This window comes from Prionailurus bengalensis, chromosome A1, assembly GCF_016509475.1.
Source record: "Prionailurus bengalensis isolate Pbe53 chromosome A1, Fcat_Pben_1.1_paternal_pri, whole genome shotgun sequence".
Taxonomy (NCBI): domain Eukaryota; kingdom Metazoa; phylum Chordata; class Mammalia; order Carnivora; family Felidae; genus Prionailurus; species Prionailurus bengalensis.
This window is the reverse complement of record NC_057343.1, coordinates 888,563-910,471: the sequence shown is the minus strand read 5'-3', so window position 1 is coordinate 910,471 and position 21,909 is coordinate 888,563. Positions and strand designations below refer to the sequence as shown.

General features: G+C 41.1%; 1 protein-coding gene across 2 annotated transcripts in view; it reads left to right on the top strand.

Annotated features, from left to right (window-relative positions):
• Window positions 1–14,218: 14,218 nt before the first annotated feature.
• PSPC1 (paraspeckle component 1) overlaps window positions 14,219–21,909 on the top strand; it is a 109,849-nt gene continuing 102,158 nt past the window's right edge. The window contains exon 1 of one of the 2 annotated variants that reach the window (XM_043574593.1): window positions 14,219–14,782. In XM_043574593.1, the coding sequence (XP_043430528.1) occupies window positions 14,417–14,782 (366 nt within the window). In that variant the 5' untranslated portion in view covers window positions 14,219–14,416. The remainder of the gene's footprint in view (window positions 14,783–21,909) is intronic. The other variant, XR_006296561.1, reaches the window with a different exon arrangement.

The window sequence follows — 21,909 nt, the reverse complement described above, 5'->3', positions numbered from 1 at the left end:
TTATTACTTTAGTTAGTGAAGATGCTTGATATGATTTCAATCTTCTTACAAAAAATTTTTTTTGAGACAGAGGGAGCACAAGCAGGGGAGAGGGAGAGAGAGAGAATCTCAAGCAGGCTCCCATACTCAGTGTGGAGCCTCATGTGGGGCTTGATACCACAAACCTGGGATCATGACCTGAGCTGAAATCAAGAGTTAGCCCAACTGAGTCCAACCAACTGACCCACCTAAGTGCCCTTCAGTCTCCGTAAATTTATTGAGATTGGTTTTGTGGCTAACATGTAGGTCCATCCTGTGGAATGTTGCTTGTCTACTTCAAAAGAAAGTGTATATTGCTGGTTTGGGGTGGAATGTTCTATATATATTAAGTCCATATGGCCTGATGTTCAAAGACATTGTTTCCATACTGATTTTTCTGTCTGGCTGATCCATTGATGTAGGTGGGCTGTTAAAGTTCCCTACTATTATTACTGTTGATTTCTACTCTGTCTGTTAATGTTTGTTTTATATATTTAGGTGCATTTATGTTTTTTTTTTTTTTTTTTAATATTTATTTATTTTTGAGACAGAGAAAGAGCATGAACCGGTGGGGGAGGGGTGTCAGAGAGAGGGAGACACAGAATCCAAAGCAGGCTCCAGGCTCCGAGCTGTCAGCACAGAGCCCAATGTGGGGCTCGAACTCACGGATGGTGAGATCATGACCTGAGCTGAAGTTGGACGCTCAGCCGACTGAGCCACCCAGGCGCCCCTGCATTTATGTTGGGTTTATAGATATTTACAATTGTTATATTCTCTTTTTTTTTTTTTTTAATTTTTTTTTCCACGTTTTTATTTATTTTTGGGACAGAGAGAGACAGAGCATGAACGGGGGAGGGGCAGAGAGAGAGGGAGACACAGAATCGGAAACAGGCTCCAGGCTCTGAGCCATCAGCCCAGAGCCTGACGCGGGGCTCGAACTCACGGACCTCGAGATCGTGACCTGGCTGAAGTCGGACGCTTAACCGACTGCGCCACCCAGGCGCCCCTGTTATATTCTCTTAGTGGCTTAATTGCTTTATCATTATGCATTGCCCTTCTTTGTCTCTTGTTATAGTATTTTTTTATTAAAAAAGTTTTTTTTAACATTTATTATTGAGAAACAGAGAGAGACAGAGCATGAGCATGGGAGGGGCCAGAGAGAAGGGGAGACACAGAATTCGAAGCAGTCCTCAGGTTCCAGGCTGTCAGCACAGAGCCCAACACTGGGCTTGAACTCACAAACCATGAGATCATGACCTGAGCTGAAGTCAACCGCCATACAGACTGAGCCACCCAGGAACCCCATTGTCATATTATTTTTTTAAAGTCTATTTTGTGTAAGTAGTGGTTCCCAGATTTATTTTTTCATTTCTGCTTGCCTGGAATATCTTTTTCTATGTCTTTACTTTCAGTCTCTTATGTGTGTGCCTGAAGTAAATCTCTTTTAGGTAGCATAAACATGAGTGGGTTTTTTTTTCTTTCTTTTTTTTTTTTTTTAATTTTTTTTTTTTTCAACGTTTATTTATTTTTGGGACAGAGAGAGACAGAACATGAACGGGGGAGGGGCAGAGAGAGAGGGAGACACAGAATCGGAAACAGGCTCCAGGCTCTGAGCCATCAGCCCAGAGCCTGACGCGGGGCTCGAACTCACGGACCGCGAGATCGTGACCTGGCTGAAGTCGGACGCTCAACCGACTGCGCCACCCAGGCGCCCCTTTTTTTTTTTTTTTCTTTTTATTCATGTAATCACCCTATGTGTTTTCATTGGAGGATTTAGTACATTTATATTGAAAGTAATTACTGATAGTTGTTTTTGTTTTGTTTTCTGGTTGTTTTTGTAGTTCTTCTCTATTCTTTCTTGCTGTCTTTCTTAGTGATCTGATGACTTTTTTATTGTTATACTTGGATTCTCTTTATTTTTTGTGTTTCTATTATAGGTTTTTGATTTGTGGTTACCATGATGTTTGCAAATAGCACCCTTTAAAAAAATGTTTGTTGGGGCATGTGGGTGGCTCAGTCGGTTGAGCGTCTGATTTCGGCTCAGGTCATGATCTCGTGGTCTGTGAGTTCGAGCCCCACGTCAGGGTCTGTGCTGACAGCTCAGAGCCTGGAGCCTGCTTCAGATTCTGTGTCTTCCTCTCTCTCTGCCCCTCCCCCGCTCATGTTCTGTCTCTCTCTCTCTCTCTCTCTGTCAAAAATTAATAAACATAAAAAAATTTTTTTTAATGTTTATTTATTTATGAGAGATAGAGTGAGAAAGTGTGAACAGGGGGAGAGGGCAGAGAGAGAGAAACTCAAGCAGGCCCTGCACTGACAGCACAGAGCCTGATGTGGGGCTCGAACACACGAACCATAAGGTCATGACTTGAGCCAAAAACAAGAGTCAAGATGCTTAACTGGCTGAGCCACCAGGCACCCCAACATACTTTGTTTATAGCAATCTGTTTTGTTAATGGTCATTTAAAAAAATTTTTTTTTTCCAACGTTTTTTATTTATTTTTGGGACAGAGAGAGACAGAGCATGAACGGGGGAGGGGCAGAGAGAGAGGGAGACACAGAATCGTAAACAGGCTCCAGGCTCCGAGCCATCAGCCCAGAGCCCGACGTGGGGCTCGAAATTACGGACCGCGAGATCGTGACCTGGCCGAAGTCGGACGCTTAACCGACTGCGCCACCCAGGCGCCCCTGTTAATGGTCATTTAAGGTCAAACACATTCTAAAAGCACAATTTTACTTCCCTCACAACACATTTTCTGTATTTGACATCAAGTTTCACATCTTACAGTTTTGTGCATCCCTTAACTAATTATTGCAGATATAGTTGTTTTTACTACTTTTGTCTCTTAGCCTTCATACTAGCTTTATAAAAGATTACTACATTCACTATGTGTTTGCTTTTACCAGTGAAATTTTTTCTTTCATAATTTTCTTACTTCTGGTGGTATGGCCTTTTCTTTTTGACTTAAAACAATCGTTTAATATTTCTTCTAAGACCAGTTTAGCAGTGATGAACTCCTTTAACTTGTATTTGTCTGCGAAACCCTTTATTTCTTCAATTCTGAATGATGATCTTGCTGGGTAAAATCTTTTTGACTGTAGGGATTTTTTTTTCTGTTTGGCAGTTTGAATATATCATGTCACTCCCTTCTGGCCTGCAAATTTTCTGCTGAAAAATCAGCTGACAGTTTTATGGGTGATCCCTTCTATGTAACTAGTTGCTTTTCTCTTGCTGCTCTTAGGATTCTCTCTTTAATTTTTGTGACTTTAATTATTATGTATCTTGGCATGGATCTTTTGGTGTTCATTTTGTTTGGGGTTCTTGATGGCTTCTGAATCTGGATGTCTGTTTCCTTCTCCAAGTTAGGGAAGTTTTCAGCTATTATTTCTTCAAATAAGTTTTCTGTCTCTTTCTCTCTCTTCTCTTTCTTGGACCCCTGTAATGCAAATGTTAGTATCCTTGATGTTGTCATAGAAGTCCCTTAACCTACCCTAATTTAAGAAATTCCTTTTTCTTTTTGTTGTTCCACTTGAATGATTTCCACTACCCTGTCTTTAGATTCATTCTTCTGTATCCTCTAATCTACTATTGACTCCTCTAGTGTATCTTTAATTTAACTTACTGTATTCTTCAGCTCTGATTAGTTTGTTTTATGTTTTCTATCTCTTTGCTAAAGTTCTCACTGAGTTCATCCATTCTTCTCCCAAGTTCGGTAAGCATCTTTATCCCCATTACTTTGAACTCTTTATCAGGTAGATTGCTTATCTCTCTTTTTTTTTGTTGTTGTTGGTTCTTTTTCTGAGGTTTTGTCTTGTTCTTCTGTTTGGAACATATTTCTCTGTCTCCTCGTTTTATCTGACTCTCTGTGTTTGTCTTTATGTATTAGGTAGGTCAGCTACGTCTTGTGGTCTTAAAGGTAGTGGCCTTATGTAGAAGGTACAATTTCTCTCTGGTTACAAGAACCAGGCACTCCAGTGGTGTTCCCTGTATGGGCTGCATGTGCCTTACTGTTGTGATTGATTGGATCATGACTACTGCATGTGTACTGGTGGGCTGTGAGACCTGGCCATGAGTGGTGTGGGTGTGCTGGTGGCTGGGTTAGCCTACACCGAGTGTCTCACTTCCAACACATGGCTGCAGGTGTTGTGGACATGCTGGTAGGTGGGATTTTCCCCCACCCCGGCCCCTGACTGTTGAGGGTGTGCTGTTGGGCTGAGGTGGCCCTCGTTCATTGGATCAGGAGTTACTTGGAGGGGTAGTGTTCCCTGATGAGGCTGCCTGCTGGGTATTGAAGGGCAAAAACTCATTTTGGAGGCGTGAGTAGTGCTAGCAACTTAGATGTAGATGGTCAGAACTGGTGCTTATCAGCATTAGGGCAACTAGACTGAAAGGGGGCAAAAAAATGACACTCATCAGTCCTTCCATGCCCAGAGAAAGTTTCTATAGATCCCTGCCCCTCTGGCACATGCTCTAAATCAGTCAGTAAATTTTCACTTTTGGCCCAGGCTCTTTTCACACCAGTACCTCTTTGTTGGGCCTTGAAGTGAGTGAAATTGTGTGCAAGGCCTTTAAGAGTACTGTTTTGGTTTCCGCTAGCCCTCTGGCTCTCCTGGAGGTAAGCCCCACTCATTTTCATAGACAGACGTTATGGGAGCTAATCCACCTGGCTCAGATCCCCCAGGGCAGGGGTTGCCCAATGTGAAGTTTGAATTCTTACTCCTTAGGGAATACCTCTTTGCAGGTGACTTACCTCTTGCTTATGGGTTGCCATGCTAGGGGTTTGGTTCCTGATTAGACAGTGTGTTTGCCCATCCTACCCTGTGGCTTTTTGTTTATATCTTCAGCTGTGGAAAAACTGTTCTGCTAGTCTTCAGGTCATTCTCAGAAAGAGTTTCTCTTTGTGTACTCACAACCATGGTGGATTCATGGGAGGAGGTAACCTCAGGATCTTACTACTCTGCCATCTTTCCCATTTTTTCCTTGGCATTCCATAATTGTAAAAGGGTCAATTTTCCTAGAAGACATAATAATCTTTAGCTTTTAATGTGCCTAACAACAGAGTATCAAAATTCATGATGGATACAGTTGCATGGAGAAATAGATGAATCCACAATGACAGTTGGAAATTTGAACACCTTTATCAGAAATGGACAGATCCAGCAGGCAGAAAATCAGTAAGGACACAGTTGAACTCTACCATCTTTCAACTGGATATAATTGACATCAATAGACTACTTCACCAGACAATAGCAGAGTACACATTCTTCTGAAGATCACATGGTGATCACATGGTGAATGCACCAAGAATGATCACATTCTCAGTCATAAAAAATACCTTAAATTTAAAAGAATAAAAATTATATATGTTATCTCAGATCACAGTGGAATTAACAGAAATCAATAACAGGAAGATAACTGGAAAATCCTACAATACATGGAGATTGAATAACACATGAGTGAAATAAGAAATCTCAAGAGAAATTTAAAAATATTTTGAAGGGGAATGAAAATGAACTTATCGAAATTTCTAGGATGCAGCAAAAACTGCTTAGAGAAAAATTTATAGCCTTGAATGCATAAATTAAAAAATAAAGTCTAATCTATAATCTAGGTTTCCATGTTAGAAAACTGGAAAGAGAAAAGCAAATTAAATCCAAAGTAAGCAGAAGAGGGGCACCTGGGTGGCTCAGTCAGTTGAGCGTCTGACTTCGGCTCAGGTCATGAGGTCACAGCTTGTGAGTTCGAGCCCAGTGTTGGGCTCTGTGCTGACAGCTCGGAGCCTGGATCCAGTTTCAGATTCTGTGTCTCCGTCTCTCTCTGCCCCTCCCCCACTCACATTCCTCCCCAACCCCCTGGCAAAAGAAACATTAAAAAAATCAAAGTAAGCAGAAGAAAAGAAATAAGAACTACAGTAGAAATCAATTAAAATGAAAAGTAGATATTTTAAAAAACATTTTTTAATGTTTATTTATTTTTGAGAGAGAGAGAGGAAAACACAGAATCTGAAGTAGGCTCCAGAGTGAGCTGTCAGCACAGAGCCCAAAGTGGGGCTTGAACCCATGGACTGCGAGATCATGACCTGAGCCAAAGTCGGACACTCAACCAACTGAGCCACCTTAAATTGAAAAGAAGATAATTATAGGAAATCAATAAAACCAAAAGTTAGTTCATTGAAAAGCTCAGTGAAATCAATAAGCCTCTAGCAGGGCTAACTAGGAAGAAAGAGAAAGGACACAAATTACTAATATCAGAAATGAAGGAGGGGACATCATTACAGATCCCATGGATATTAAAAAGATAATGAAGATATACCATTAACCCTTCTATGCCCACATATTCGATAGCCTAGGTTTTTTTTTAAAACTCATTTATTTTGAGAGAGACAAAGACAGTGCAAGTAAGGCAGGGGCAGAGAGAGAGAGAGAGAAAAAAAAAAAATCCCAAGCAGGCTCTGCACTGTCAGCACAGAGCCCAACATGGGCTTCGAACTTATAAAACCATGAGATCATGACCTGAGCCTAGACCAAGAGTCAAAGAGTTGGATGCTTAACTGAATGAGCCACCCAGGTGCCCCTAGGTGGGTTTTTTTAGATTTTTTTTTTTTTTTTTTTTGAGAGAGCAGGGGAGGGGCAGAGGTGGGGGGGGACAGAAGATCTGAAGCAGGCTCTGCTCTGACAGCAGTGAGCCTGATGCAGAGCTGGGACTCAGAAATCGCAAGATCATGACCTGAGCTGAAGTGGGATGCTCACCCGACTGAGCCACACAGACACCCCGATAGCCTAGATAAAATGAACTAATTCCTGCAAAGGAACAGTCTGCCAAAAATCACACAAAAACTAATAGGCGATCTGAATAGGCCTGCATTTTTTTTTTTTTTTTTGAGAGAGAGAGAGAGAGAGAGAGAGAGAGAGCATGAGCAAGGGAAGGGCAAAGGGAGAGGGAGCGAGAGAATCTTAAGCATGCTCCATGCTAAACACGGAGCCCAATGTGGGGCTCAATCCCATGACCTTGGGATCATGACCTGAGCTGAAATCGAGAGTTGGAGACTCCACTGACTGACCTACCCAAGCTAGTATAACTAATAATCTTCCAAAAAATAAAGCACTAGTCCCAGTTGGGTTCACCGGTGAAGTCTACTAAACAGGTAAGAAAGAAATTATACCAATTCTCTATAATCTCTTTCAGAGAGTAGAAGCAGAAGGAATTCTTCCTAATTCATTCTATGAGGCTCACATTACCTTAATACCAAACTAGACAAACACATTGCAAGGAAAAAAATAAAACACACTACAAACCAATATCTCACAGGAACATAGATAAAAACATCCTTGACAAAATATTATCAAATTGAACCCAACGATGTGCAAAGAGAACGGTACATCAGAAGCAAGTGGGTTTATCTCAGGTATGCAAGCCTGGTTCAACATTCAAAAATCAATTAATGTAATTCATCACATCAACAGGCTTAAGAATAAAATCACATGGTCTTATTAATAGATGCAGAAAAGGTATTTGACAAAGTCCAACATTCATTTTTTAAAAAAAATTCTCAGTAAACTAGCAATAGATGGTAACCTCCTCAACTTGATGAAGAATATCTACAAGAAACCTATAGCTAACATCATGCTTTATGGTAAGAAACCCAAGTGTTTCCTACTGAGATGAGGAACAAAGAAAGGATATCCTCTCTCTCCACTGCCATTCAACATTGTTCTAGAAGTCCTAGATATGCAGTAAGACAGAAAAAGGAGAAACAAGGCATAGAGATTGGGAAAGAAGAAATAAAACTGTCTTTGTTTGCAGATGACATGAGTATAGCAAGGTTGCAGGACACAAAAATGATTTTAAAAGTTAATTACTTTTTTTAATATACCAGCGATGACCAAGTGGAATTTGAAATTAAAAATACAATATCATTTACATCAGTGCCTGAAAACATGGAATATTTAGATATAACAAATTATAAGATCTATATGAAGAAAACCACAAATCTCTGATAAATGAAATCAAAGAAAAGCTAAATAAATGGAGAATTATTTCATGTTCATGGATAGTAAGACTTAATACTGTCAAGATGTCAGTTCTTCCCAATTTGTTCCACAGATTCAATGCAATCCCAATCAAATGCCAACACATTTTATTTTTGATATAGACAATCGGATTCTTAAGTATACATGGAGAAGCAAAAGACCCAGAATAGGCAACACTATATTGAAGGAAAAGAATAAAGTTGGAGAACTAATGCTACCCAATTTCAAGACTTACTATAAAGTTACATTAATCAAAAAAATACTGTACTGGAGAAAGAATAGACAAATCAGTGAGACAATAGAGAGCCCAGAAATAGACCATCATAAAAACAATTCAACTGATCTTTGGCAAAGGACAAAGGTAATACATACTATGGAACAAAGATTGTCTTTTCAAAAAATGGTGCTGAACAACTGGACATCCACATATTTCTACAAAGGAGAGAATCTACACACACAAAAACCTTACACTCAATCTTCACAGAAATTAACTCAAAATGGATCACAGACCTAAATTAAAACACAAAATTACAAAAACCATGGAAGAAAAATGGAAGAACATTAAAAAAATTTTTTTTAATGTTTATTTTTGAGAGAGAGAGCGGGGGAGGAGCAGAGATGAGAGGGAGACAGAATTTGAAGCAGGCTCTAGGCTCTGAGCTGTCAGCACAGAGCCTGATGTGGGGCTCAAACTCAGGAGCCATGAGATCATGACCTGAGCCGAGGTCTGACACTTAACTGAGCCACCCATGTGCCCCTGAAGAAAATTTAAATGGCTTTTAGTTTGATGATGACTTTTTAGATACAACACCAAACCAAAGGCATAATTTATGAAAGAAAGAAGAATTTATGATGAACTTCATTAAAATTAAAAATTATGGGGCGCCTGGGTGGCTCAGTTGGTTAAGCATCCGACTCTTGGTTTCAGCTCAGGTCATGATCTCATGGTTCATGAGTTCAAGCCCCACATCGGGTTTCACGCTGACAGTGTGGAGCCTGCTTGGGATTCTCTCTCCCCATCTCTCTATGCCCCTCTCCTGCTCACTCTCTCTGTCTCTCTAAAATAAATAAATAAACCTAAAAAAAATTTTTTTTTTAAATTTCTACTCTGCAAAAGACACTGTCATGAGAATAAAAAGACAAGCCATAGGTTGCCAGAAAATATTTGCCAAAGACATCTGATAAAGGACTATTATCCAAAGTATACAGATAACTTTTAAAACTCAACAATAAGGAAACAACCTGATTGAGAAATGAGCCCATGGCTTTAACAGACACCTCAGAAAAGATATATTGATGGCCAGTGAGCAGACAAAAAGATGCTGCATGGGCACTTGGGTGGCCCAGTCAGGCATCTGACTCTTGATTTTGGCTCAGGTCATGGTCTCACAGTTTGTGGGTTTGAGCCCCATTTCAGGCTCTGCACTTAAAGTGAGGAGCCTGCTTGGGATTCTCTCCCCCTCTCTCACTCACACTCTTTTTCTCTCTCAAAAATAAATAAATAAACTTAAGAAAAGAAAAGATGCTCCATATGGATATTATCCGGGAAATGCAAACTAAAACAAGAGAGAGATACCACTACACCCTGAGCAGAATTGTCAGAATCTAGAACACTGACATCACCAATGCTAGTAAAGATGTGGAGAAACAGGATCACTCATTCACTGCTGGTGGGAATGCAAAGTATAGCCACTTCGGAAGACAGTTGGGCAGTTTCTCAAACACTAAACATACTGTTAACATGATCCAGCTATCTCACTGCTAGGTATTTACCTGAAAATGTTGAAAACTTATATCCATACAAAAACCTGCACACATATCTATGGCAGCTTCATTCATAATCGCCAAACTTGGTAACAACCAAGATGTCCTTTAGTAAGTGAATGGATAAATCAACTGTGGTATATTGGAATGGATAATGGAATATCAGATAACGGAATATTATTCCATACTACAAAGAAATGAGCTATTTAGCTATGAAAATACATAGAGGAACCCTAAATGCATATTACTAAGCAAAAGAAGGCAGTCTACAAAGGCTACACACTGTATAATTCCAACTATATGACTTCTAGAAAAGACAAAACTATAGAGACAATAAAAAGATCAGTGGTTGCCAGAGGTTGGATGGGGAGAGGGATGTAGATGGAGCACAGTTTTACTTTTTACTTTTTTTTTTTTTTTAAGAGAGCAGGGAAGGGGCAGAGGGAGCAGGAGGGAGAGAATCTCAAGCAGGCTCCACACCCAGCACTGAGCCCAATGTCAGGGTTGGATCTCATGACTGTGAGATCACGACCTGAGCTGAAATCAAGGGTCAGATGCTTGACTGACTGAGCTACCCAGGTGCCCCCACAGAGGAGTGTTAGGGCATTGAAAGTACTCTGTACAATACTATAATGGTGGATACATGTCATCATAAATTTTTCCAGACCCGCAGAACATACACCACCATGTGAACCCCATTGGACTCTGTGTGATCACAATGTGTCAATGGAGGTTCACCAACTGTAACAGAGGTGCTATTATTGTCCGTTAGGCTGATAATGGAGAAGACTATGCATATGTAGGAGCTAGGAATATATGGGAAATCTCTGTACCTTCCTCTTAATTTTGCTGTGAATCTAAAACTTCTCTAAAAAATAAAGTCTAAAAAAATGACAATAATATCTACCTTCAAAGATCATTATGAAAATTAGTCAGTTAATAAGTGCAAAGCAATTAGACTAATGCCTGGCAGATTTTGCCTGGCATCTAGTTGGTAGAAGCCAGTGATGCTGCTGCACATCAAATAATTCTTTGGTCCAAAATGTAAATAGTGTTCAGGTTTAAAAAACCTGCTTTAATGCTTCTGAGGTACCTTGATGTGGATGGTCTGACTAGGGAATGAGGGTAGCTAAAGAAGAGAGAAGGACTTAGACCTGTGTTCTTCAACAATTGAAATGAAGATTCCTAAGAAAGACATAATGACAGGAGTGGCCAGTGAAGTATAAGAGAGAAAGAATACCAGAAGAATATGATTGTACAGAAGACAGAATTGTGTTTCAAGAAGAAGACAGAATTGTGTTTCAAGAAGGTAGAAGAAAAGTGGCCAATAATAATAACATTTATGGGGTCAGAATATTTTCCAAAGATTAGACCATAATTCATTTACTATGCACAATAACTGTCAAGTAGGTATTTCCCATGGTGGAACTCGGGCACGGATCTACAGTGTCAAATGCTGCTGAAAAGTCTGAGATTTAACTATTGCATCTGATAAAGTAGAGGCTGTTGCCCATTGTGTCAAGAGAGGTTTCAGAGGAATGGAATGTGGGGATAGACATCCAATTAATGTGGTTTAAGGAAAAATAAAATGATGGGCAAATGAAGACAGAAAATAGAAAGAGTTCTTGGGTTTCCTTCCTTCATTCCTTCCTCCCTTCCTTCCTCCCTTCCTTCTTTCCTTCCTTCCTTCCTTCCTTCCTTCCTCTCTAGTAAAGAAACAGCTAGAGAACAACATGGGTCTAAGAAGGATTTTTTTTTTATTACTTATTTTTTAAACATTTATTTTTTTTAAAGTTTATTTATTTTGAGAGAGAGAGAGAGAGTATGAGCCGGGAGAGGGGCAGAAAGAGAGAATCCAGCACGGAGACTTACACAGGGCTCAATCCCAGGAACTGTGAGCTCATGACTGGAGCCTAAACCAAGAGTCAGACGCTTAACTGGCTGAGCCACTCAGACGCCCCTTTCCTTTTTTATTTTTAAGGTGATAGTTATTTCAACAGTTTGTTTTGTTTTGAAAATGGAAATAGTTCAATACAGATCAAGTGACTGACTAGATAACTGCAGAAGCAAAGTGCTTGGAAAGAAGATGCTATCCAGTGGGTTGGCCTTAAGAGGGGATCATTGGCAATTCATTCTTGTAATAGGAGGGATGGGTAGGGAGGGTAGAGGTAGGGAGGAGTGTTGGTTTGAGGAGAGAGAAAATAGTCTGAAATTGTTAGCTTGAGAGAAATAACTAGGGGCTGAGGTCTTACCTGACATTTGTGGTTGTAAATTTAAAGAGTGGTGAGAAAGCTATTACAGGGAGAAGGGAGAGTGAAGAAGAGGGAGAGTGGGAGAGGGAGCATAAACTCATGCTTATGTGGTCACGAGCTTTTTGGAGCTATGTTTTTTGTTAAAGGAGAGGGAAAATGTTCTCCAACTTGCAAGGGGTCATGGAAAATGTATCCCATCCTCAAGTCTGGTGACCCATAAATAGAGGAAAAAAACCCATCCCCTTCTAGGGAGCCTTCTTGGCTGTTAGGGAAACAGTCCTCAGAGGAAAACCATGTTCCAGTTAAAGCAGGAAGATGAAGATATTCAGAGAAAAAAATGAGAGATTGAGGATTTTGCTGATGACTTGGGAGTGAGATTCCAAGCACTCAACAGAAGGCTTTGGAGCAACTGAGAGGGCTGCGGGGAATTGGGTTAGACTCAGGAATTTACAGAGCTATACGGGGATTAGAGTGTGGATGATTAGAATTTTGGTGGCAACTAAGGTAAGCAGGGATTAGTCTTGATGGTATTTTATTTTTATTTCTTTGGATAATTTGAAATTTTTTGTTTAAAGTATAATTTAGATACAGTAATGCTGAGCCTTTTAGTGCACAGTTTACCAGGTTTTGGTAAATACAGTTGTGTAGCCACCACCTCAATAGTTTCAACATTCCAAAAATTTCCCTGTGTCTCTGTGCAGTTAACCCCTCACCCCTCCACACTCTTGGCAACCACTGATATATATTCTATAGTTCATTCCTTGTATTGGTGAGTATATTCTATTATGTGAGTGTACCATTGTTTACCTATCACTAGTTGGACATTTGGATTGTTTCCAGTTTTTACTAATTACAAATAAAGCCCCTATAGACACTTGCATATAGTTTTTTTGTGTGAATGCAAATTTTCACTTCATTTGGATGGTTAGGAGTAGGACTGCTTTTCTAAAGTAAGCATATGGCTTTTTTTCTTTTTTTTTTAATGTTTATTTTTGAGAGAGAGAGAGAGAGCGAGCACGCACACAAGCGGGGGAGGGTCAGAGAGCGATAGGGAGAGACAGAATCCAAAGCAGGCTCCAGGCTCTGAGCTGTCAACGCAGAGATGGATGTGGGGCTCCAACCCATGAACCTTGAGATCATGACCTGAACCCAAGTTGGAGGCTTAACCAACTGGGCCACCCAGGTGTCTTTTTCTTGTTTTTTCTTGTTTTTTGTTTGTTTGGTGTTGTTTTTAAGATTTTATTTATTTGAGAGAGAGAGTGAAGGGAAGGGATGGGGGGGGGGGGAGAGAGAGAGAAAGAGGGGGAGAGAGAGAGAGGAGAGAGAATATCTTAAGCCGGCTCCATGCCTGCTAGAACTCACCACCCTACTATCATAGAGATCATGACCTGGGCTGAAAACACCGCTTCAGGGACTGGGCCAATCAGGCAACCCTAAAGGAAGCATATGTTTAGTTTCATGAGAAACTACTGAAATGTTTTTCAGAGTGTGAATTCATTTCTTTTTAACACTCACTGAAGAGTACCTGCCCATGTGCCAGGAGAGGTACTGGGCAGAATCGAGTAGTTTGGCACACGCTGTATGGCTCACAAATCTTAAAATATTTGCAGTCTGGCCCCTTATAGAAAATGTTGACCCTTCTCACAGAATGTGGTCCGTAAGAGTTCAGAATTTCATAAGCAATTTCATGGAGTCCTTCTCTGAGGTGAATAATCAATAGCACAATTATAGTCTCAGTAAATATAATAAAAAGCTTGCTGTCGAAACGGGCTGAAATAAATGTGTTTTTACGTGTTTCAATTAGTGGGAATCATCTTCTTCAAGGCTATGCATAAAATCTGCAAATTTTCATTTTTTCATAGTCACTGAAAATTGAGCAGGATATTTAAAATACGGATGTTCCCCAATCACTGTGTTTTCACACACTGCTGCACACATCGCACAAATTTTCACCCGACGCAGTCCAACACTCGGCTAACTAACTTAGGTCAGGAAACCGCATTTCTGCCAGCCTAGGAGGTTGCTTGCATCCGCAGCTCTAGTAACGTCGCGCTCCGGCGCATGCCAGCTACCGTGCCGGTTAGCGCCGATACTGCGCAGGCGCGTCAGCTCGGCGCCGGCCTTTGCGGTGGGGCGGGACTTACGGCCGGCGTCTCTTCTTGTAGCTGCGGCTTGTGGCAGCGCCATTTTGAACGTGCAGCCGCCTCGGGCGTGAGTCCTTCGGGGTAGGGCAGCCGGCGTGGCGACCTAGGTGTCTTCTCTGACTTTGTCCTTCCATATTCCGTTTCTGTAGGTATATATAGTGATACAGCTATAGATCTAGAATTCTATCCGGTATAAGTGAACTCACTAAGATGATGTTAAGAGGAAACCTGAAGCAAGTACGCATTGAGAAAAACCCGGCCCGCCTTCGCGCTCTGGAGTCTGCGGCAGGCGAGAGCGAGCCGACGGCCGCCATGGCGCTCGCGCTGGCTGGGGAGCCGGCGCCACCTGCCCCGGTGCCCCCGGAGGACCACCCCGACGAGGAGATGGGCTTCACCATCGACATCAAGAGCTTCCTCAAGCCGGGCGAGAAAACGTACACGCAGCGCTGCCGCCTCTTCGTGGGGAACTTGCCCACGGACATCACGGAGGAGGACTTCAAGCGGCTCTTCGAGCGCTACGGCGAGCCCAGCGAGGTCTTCATCAATCGGGACCGTGGCTTCGGCTTCATCCGTTTGGTGAGTGTCGGGCCCCGGCCGCAGCGTCGTCAGGGGAAGGGGGCGTGAGGGAGCGGGGCGCCGCAGGCAGCCTCCACGCCGGACGCCTCGGCGAAAGCCCTGGGCACAGCCGCGGCCCTTTCTGTGGCCTGTGAGCATCGCGGCGCCTGTCGTCCCGGTCTCCCCCCGCCGCGCCGGACCGGCCTGTCCCCCGGGCGGCGTTGTAGCCCCGTATTTCCGACGAGCGGGCCCGGGCTCCCCGGCGCTCCGCGGTGGCCGTCGCCAACGTTTCGGCTGTGCGCGCGGCGGCCTCCGCTGGCCCGCGCTCCGGGGGCTGCGGCTCCCCCGCCTAGGGGTTCCCGCCGCCTGCTTCCCACCGGGGGCAGGGGAGGGGGCCGCCGTGTTTTGGGGTGAGACTTCTCCCGGCAAAACTGTGTCGTGAGGGCCTTAGATACGAATTTGGAAGGGAAGCTCCGGTCTCACCAGAAATTTCGTGGGGCATGGAAGAGCAGCCAGCGGACTCGCTTCTTAAAAACGTTTTCCGAACGATCTCCCTGGTTTCAGCCAGACTTGGAAGCGTTTAAAGGTAAACCGTGTCGTTTCTCTCCCCGCCTCAGCGCAGCACATCTTAAACCGCCTAGTTCTGAAACGCTGCAGTATCTGGACGGCGTTGGATTATTGGATAGCTAATGTAATAGGCGTCCTCTCCCAAACATTCTGGAAGTTTCTACGTTGTTTTTTTGGGGGGGGGGGGATGAATTATATATATAAAATCATATATAAATATATTTTATATTTTATGGGCATGTTTTGTTGCTGGAAGAGTACACATTTTACCTTTTTTTTAGTCCAGATCTTAAAAAGTTTTCCAATATCATGCAAAAATTGTGCCTCCCTTCCATCGAACAAAAAAATTCATCAAACAGCGAGGGTATACTCTTCTTAACAGGGCAAATATCTACTCTCTTCAGTTTTCCTGAGTGCTTTGTGGTGAATCAGTGTCACTTACACAGCTTCATTGTAATTCATACTTAGATGCTAGGTTTTTTCCCCAAGAAAATAACTTTGTTGGAGACATTTTTACACAGGTACTTTTTTTGCGTGTGTTGCCTTTCTAGTTTGACCCTCAAATTTTATGTGCTTTGCAGTTTGTGGAAGCTTCTTTTTGGAACTTTAACTTTCAAAATTGCGTTCTCTTCATGATTGACCCAGGCAAAATTTTAATATGTAGACAGAATTGATTGTAATTTTGTGACATTGTATTTTTTTTAGGGAGAACATTTGAACATCTAAAATCTTAAATGGCTTCAAGAGAAGGGTAAATCTTCATAGAATATTAATGAGACCTGAAAATGTCCTTGAAATTCAAGTTAAATAATCAGTGCGTTTTAAACATAAAATTATAAATCATTACCTTTAGGACAGTAGGGAAACAGCCTGTCATTTGGTAAAGTTATTTTTAATATAAATCCAAAAGTTACTTTAAAGGAAGTGAGGTTAGGCAACTTTTAGTAAACTTTCCAAAAGGATGTTATTTAACATTTTCATCGTCTTTAGCTTCTGGCACCATGTTGGTCTGTTCTAAAGTTTACATTCGGGAGGAAGAATGGTAGGACTCCATTTCCCTTTGTTTTGGGAGCCTTGCACTTAAAAATAAGCCAATAGTAAATATCTTAACATGGAAAAATCTTATTCCTTTCTGTCTTTAAAGCTACTAAGAATCCTTTCTCCTTTAGTGTATTATTAGCCCTGCCAATAGAACTTTCTGTAGTGATGGAAAATGCTATGTATATGTGCTGTCCGGTGTGGTAGCTACTAGCCATATGTGACTGTTGAGCACTTGAAATGTAGCACTTGTGCCTGAGGATTTGAACTTTAAATTTTACTTACTTTTAAATTTAAATAGCCACCTGTGGTTAGTGGTTACTGTGTTGGACAGCACAACTCATTGCTATTAGTTTTTTTTTTTTAATTTTTTTTTAATGTTGATTTATTTTTGAGACAGAGAGACAGAGCATGAATGGGGGAGGGGCAGAGAGAGAGAGGAGACACAGAATCGGAAGCAGGCTCCAGGCTCTGAGCCATCAGGCCAGAGCCCGACGCGGGGCTCGAACTCACGGACGGTGAGATCGTGACCTGAGCCAAAGTTGGACACTCGACCGACTGTGCCACCCAGGCGCCCCTAGTTTCTTTTTTGAAAAAAGTCTTAATGGGATTTATGAAATGGGGAGGTGAGAGGGGCTGCTGTTGTCTGCTCCTTTGGGACATGCTCCTCTAAACCTGTCATGTTATTTTTTGGTGTAGGAATGTTAAAAATTTGCCAGTAGGAAATTAGAATTTAGCTTAAAAGATTTGACTTTATGGATAACTTTACTGTTTAATCTGAGCTCTATGATAAACAGGTAAATTTAAAAGCTTTAAATATTTCTGAGTTATGTATCTTTCTGCTTAGGAAAACAACATAGCGTATACCTGATTGGAACGTAAGTAATGATATAGTGGCTGTAGTGTGTAGTGGTGGTGTAGTGGCTCTAAATAGTGGCGTAATTTTATCTGATATATATTTTTAGATTATATTTTCATTTAAAAAACAATTAAAAAATTTTAATGTTTATTTTTGAGAGAGAGAGAATGGGGGAGGGGCAAAGGGAGAGGGAGACACAGAATCCAAAGCAGGCTCCAGGCTCTGAGCTGTCAGCACAGAGCCTGATACGGGGCTTGAATCCACAAACTGTAAGATTATGACCTGAGCTGGAGTCGAACACTTAACCAACTGAGTCACCCAGGTACCCCAAAACAATTTTTTTAATGTTTATTTTTTGAGAGAGAGAGAGAGAGAGAGAGAGAGAGAGACAGAGCCTGAGAGGGGGAGGGGCAGAGAGAGAGGGAGGACACAGAATCCGAAGCAGGCTCCAGGCTCTGAGCCATCAGCACAGAGCCCCATGTGGGTCTGGAGCTCAAGAACCTAGAGATCATGACCTGAGCTGAAATTGGAGGCTTGACTGACTGAGCCACCCAGATGCCCCTGGAAATACTAAATGCAAATAAATTGTCTTACACTGGTAGTTGTCGTTTTCCAGTTAATTGGTAAGGTGAGACAACATTTTTGAGCTGTTACAGGGTCAGCATTGCTAATATGTAATGGTTGGGAAAAAGAATTTAAGTGGCATTTCCTCATAAGATCATAAAGCGGTATTATGATGTGAGCCTGTGGTACTTTAGGGTTGAAATAGACTGTTTATTTTGGATACATTTTGTGGAATATTAGACCTAAAAGCTTCTTTTTAGGTTTTGGCTTGTTACTGACAATTTAGATTGGATAAATTAACTGAAAAGTTGTAGTGCATTTTTTTAAAAAAAGATTATATGTATTAATATAATCTTTTTAAAAAAGATTATATTATATGTATATATGTAAGTAATCTCTATACTCAGAGTGGGGCTTGAACTCACGAACTCCAGAGACTACTCAGTCTGAGCCAGCCAGGTGCCCCTGTGGTGCATTTTACAGCTAGTTTAATGTTGTTAAAACTGGTATTAGTTTGATCTGAACTCAGTTTCTGCTTTTATCTTTTTCTTCCCCCTACTTTTAACTTTAGTAAACCAGACTTCTGGAGCGGTGATTTATAGACGTGTGTTCCCTGTCCAACAGATTCAGGTGTCCTCCCAGTGTAAGCAGAAGGCCACTTATATTCCCTACTGTTCACGCTAGCAATGCTGACTACCCCATCTAAAAATTGTCTCACCTCATCAGTTAACTGGGAATTTGTTGGAAATGCAAATTCTAAGGCCCACCCAGGATCTACTGAATCAGAAATTGTGGGTTGGGGCCCTCAATCTTGGGTTTTAGCTAGCCCTCCATGTTATTCTTATGTTTGCTAAGGTTTGAGAACCACTGTTGTAATTAAAGAGTTAAAAATCAACTGAATTTAATATAGTCATCGCGGATTAAACCCTTTCCCCTTGTGCTTTTTGTTTTTAAGTATGAAATGCTGTGTGTTTCTTATGGAATGTCAAACATTAGAGAAGATGTTGCACAATCTCCTTAGTAGGCCTGTCTAGCATATAATTTAAATGCTCTTTTAGTTCAGGGAAGTTTTCTTACTACGGTTTTAATTTTAGTGAAAGATTGTCCCCTAACACATTAAATGTAATCACTGTTAATCTTTAATTTTTCCATAAAAAATCAAACCATACTATATACTCTGTTGTGTTTTCAGGTTTTCATTTAATATATCTGGTATCTTTTATGTCATGAGATTGATTTTTAATGACCATATTGTATTTCACAGTATGAATGGACTGCCGTTTACCTGATCAACTTTCTATTGATTGACTTGAAGGCTGTTTCCAATTTATCTCAGTGGATTAGTACTATTACGGTGGGAACTTTTAACTATTAGTTGAACAATGAGAAAAATATCAGGTGCTTTGGAATGAGCCTTTGGAAAGGATCCAATGTACATCATTTGACCCTATTACAAGCAATCTGTAACTTGGGATAGTCACCTAGTTTCTGATACTTTTTGTATTATTTTTAGTTAAGAACCTGTACTTGTACTTTTTATACAGAGTCATGCTGGGACACTAGCTGAAAGGAGGGATTTATGATGTATTTGGTAGAGATTATGAATTTTGTATAGATCTTTGGCAAGTTATTTCTTTTGTTTGTTTTTATTAAATATAATTTATTGTCAAATTGGTTTCCATACAACACCCAGTGCTCATCCTCACAAGTGCCCTCCTTAGTGCCCATCACCCACTTTCCCCTTTCCTTCATCCCCCATCAACCCTCAGTTTGTTCTCAGTATTTAATAGTCTCTTATGGTTTGCCTCCCTCCCTCTCTGTGACTTTTTTTTTCCCCCCTTCCCCTCCCCATGGTCTTATAAGTTTCTCAGGAACCACATAAGAGTGAAAACATATGGTATATGTCTGTCTCTGACCAACTGATTTCACTTAGCATAATACCCTCCAGTTCCATCCAAGTTGCTGCAAATGGCCAGATTTTTTGGCAAGTTGTTTCAACCTCTCTAGGCCTGTTTACCCATAAGTGAAGTGGGGATAGTAAAAACCCACTTTATAAGATTGTTGATGAGACCAGTAGAAGATAATGCATACATATTTGTGAATATATATAAAATAATGAAGAGCTGGAATATACTACCTGCTTAGTAAAAGTTACCTCGTTATCATTATTCTGAGTCATGAAGTAAACAAATATTTGGTTTCATTTCAAACACATAATTTTAATTGATTTTACAGATACTTTAGTACAGATTTACAGCAGTGGTTTTTGAGCACATGCATGCCAGTGGGGAGGGGCCTACTGAAAGGGAGAGAATTCCAAGGAGGCTCTTTGTCCTTCCCTCTGACAAACCTTACAAACAGTGAGGTCATGACCTGAGTTGAAACCAAGAGTTAAGCGGAGGCTTAACTGATTGAGCCACCCAGGCATTGCAACCCCCCCCCCCTTTTTTAGTAGGCTCTGTACCCAGCATGGAGCCCAATGCAGGGCTTGAATTTACTACCCTGAGATGAAGACCTGAAGCTTAATCAGCTGAGCTACCTGGGTGCTCCAACAGCAGTGGTTCTTACATGGAGTGGTTCTGCTTCCCAGGGGACATTTGACGATGTCTGGAGACATCTTTCATTGTCAGAAGTGGGGGTTGTTTCTGTTGTTGGCTTATTAAGTCTCCTGTAATGCACAGCTCCCCCCCCCCCCCCCCCCCCCGAATTATCTTGCCCATAATGTCAATAGTGCTAAAGTTGAGAAACTCCGGTGTGGAATTATTTAAAACCACGAAGAGTATAAACTTTGAAGAAGGATCATGGCATTGAAAATTCCTGACAGCATAAACATTTCATTTGGCTCAAAAGTATTAAAAATTGAATTCATTGCCAACTGTAAAAAAAATTACTTGATTTAACATAAAAATTGGGGATTTTCTGCTTCCTCTGTGGAAAAACAAAATATATGACATTGTGATTATACTTGACTGAATCTGAAGAGGAGACATCCTCTGGAAGCACTTTTCACTTTTAGAAAGTCCTCACCAAGTTCTCTTTATCCTTCTACCCCTAACATTTTATTATGAAAAATTTCAGATACATAGAAATGAACATCCATAGATCCACCATCTAGATTCATACTTAAGTTTTCTTATAATGTGTTTTTCACATATCTATTCATCTTTTCATCCATCAGTTCTTGACTCTTAAATACTCCAGCATGCTTATTATTAAAATTTTTTTTAATGTTTATTCATTTTTGAAAGAGCACAAGCAGGGGTGGGGCGGAGAGAGACGGGGCGGAGGACACAAAATCTGAGGCAGGCTCCAGGCTCTGAGCTGTCAGCACAGAGCCTGACGCGGGGCTCGAACTCACGAACCGCGAGATCATGACCTGAGCCAAAGTCGGATGCTCAACCGACTGAGCCAGCCAGGCGCCCATCCAGCATGCTTACTAGTAACTAGAGTCCAATATTATTTTTGAGGTATTTGACATCTGCATACAGCAAAATGAACAAATTTTCAGTGTACAATTTGGTGATTTTAGATAAATAACATTTGTTTAATTCAAACTATCAGGATAGAGAACGTTATCATCTCTTGAAATTTCCTCCTGTCCCTTCCCATTCCCAATTAAACTTAACAGCATTATTATTATTATTTTTAATATTTGTTTATTTTTGAGAGAGAGTGAGCAGAGAAAGGGCAGAGAGAGGGGGAGACAGAGGATCTGAAGCACGCTCTGCACTGTCAGCACAGAGCCCGACGTGGGGCTCCAACTCACAAACTGTGATATTGTGAACTGAGCTTCAGAAGTCAGGTTCTTAACTGACTGAGCTACCCAGGCACTCCATACCTAACAGCATTTTAATTCAAGACTTCATTCTTAAAATCTACCTCTTAAGAGTTGTTGGATCATATGACAGATTAGGTGCAAAGTGCCTATCCCCTGTTAGATATTTATTAAATGCTTGCTGGTATTACTATGTTAAGAGTAATTTTAATTAAAAATTTCTAAGAGTAATTTTTTAAAAATAGCCATTTTGAGGGGCACCTGGTTGGCTCAGTCGGTTGAGCATCCAACTTCGGCTCAGGTCATGATCTCAACAATACATGCATTCGAGCCCTGCGTCAGGCT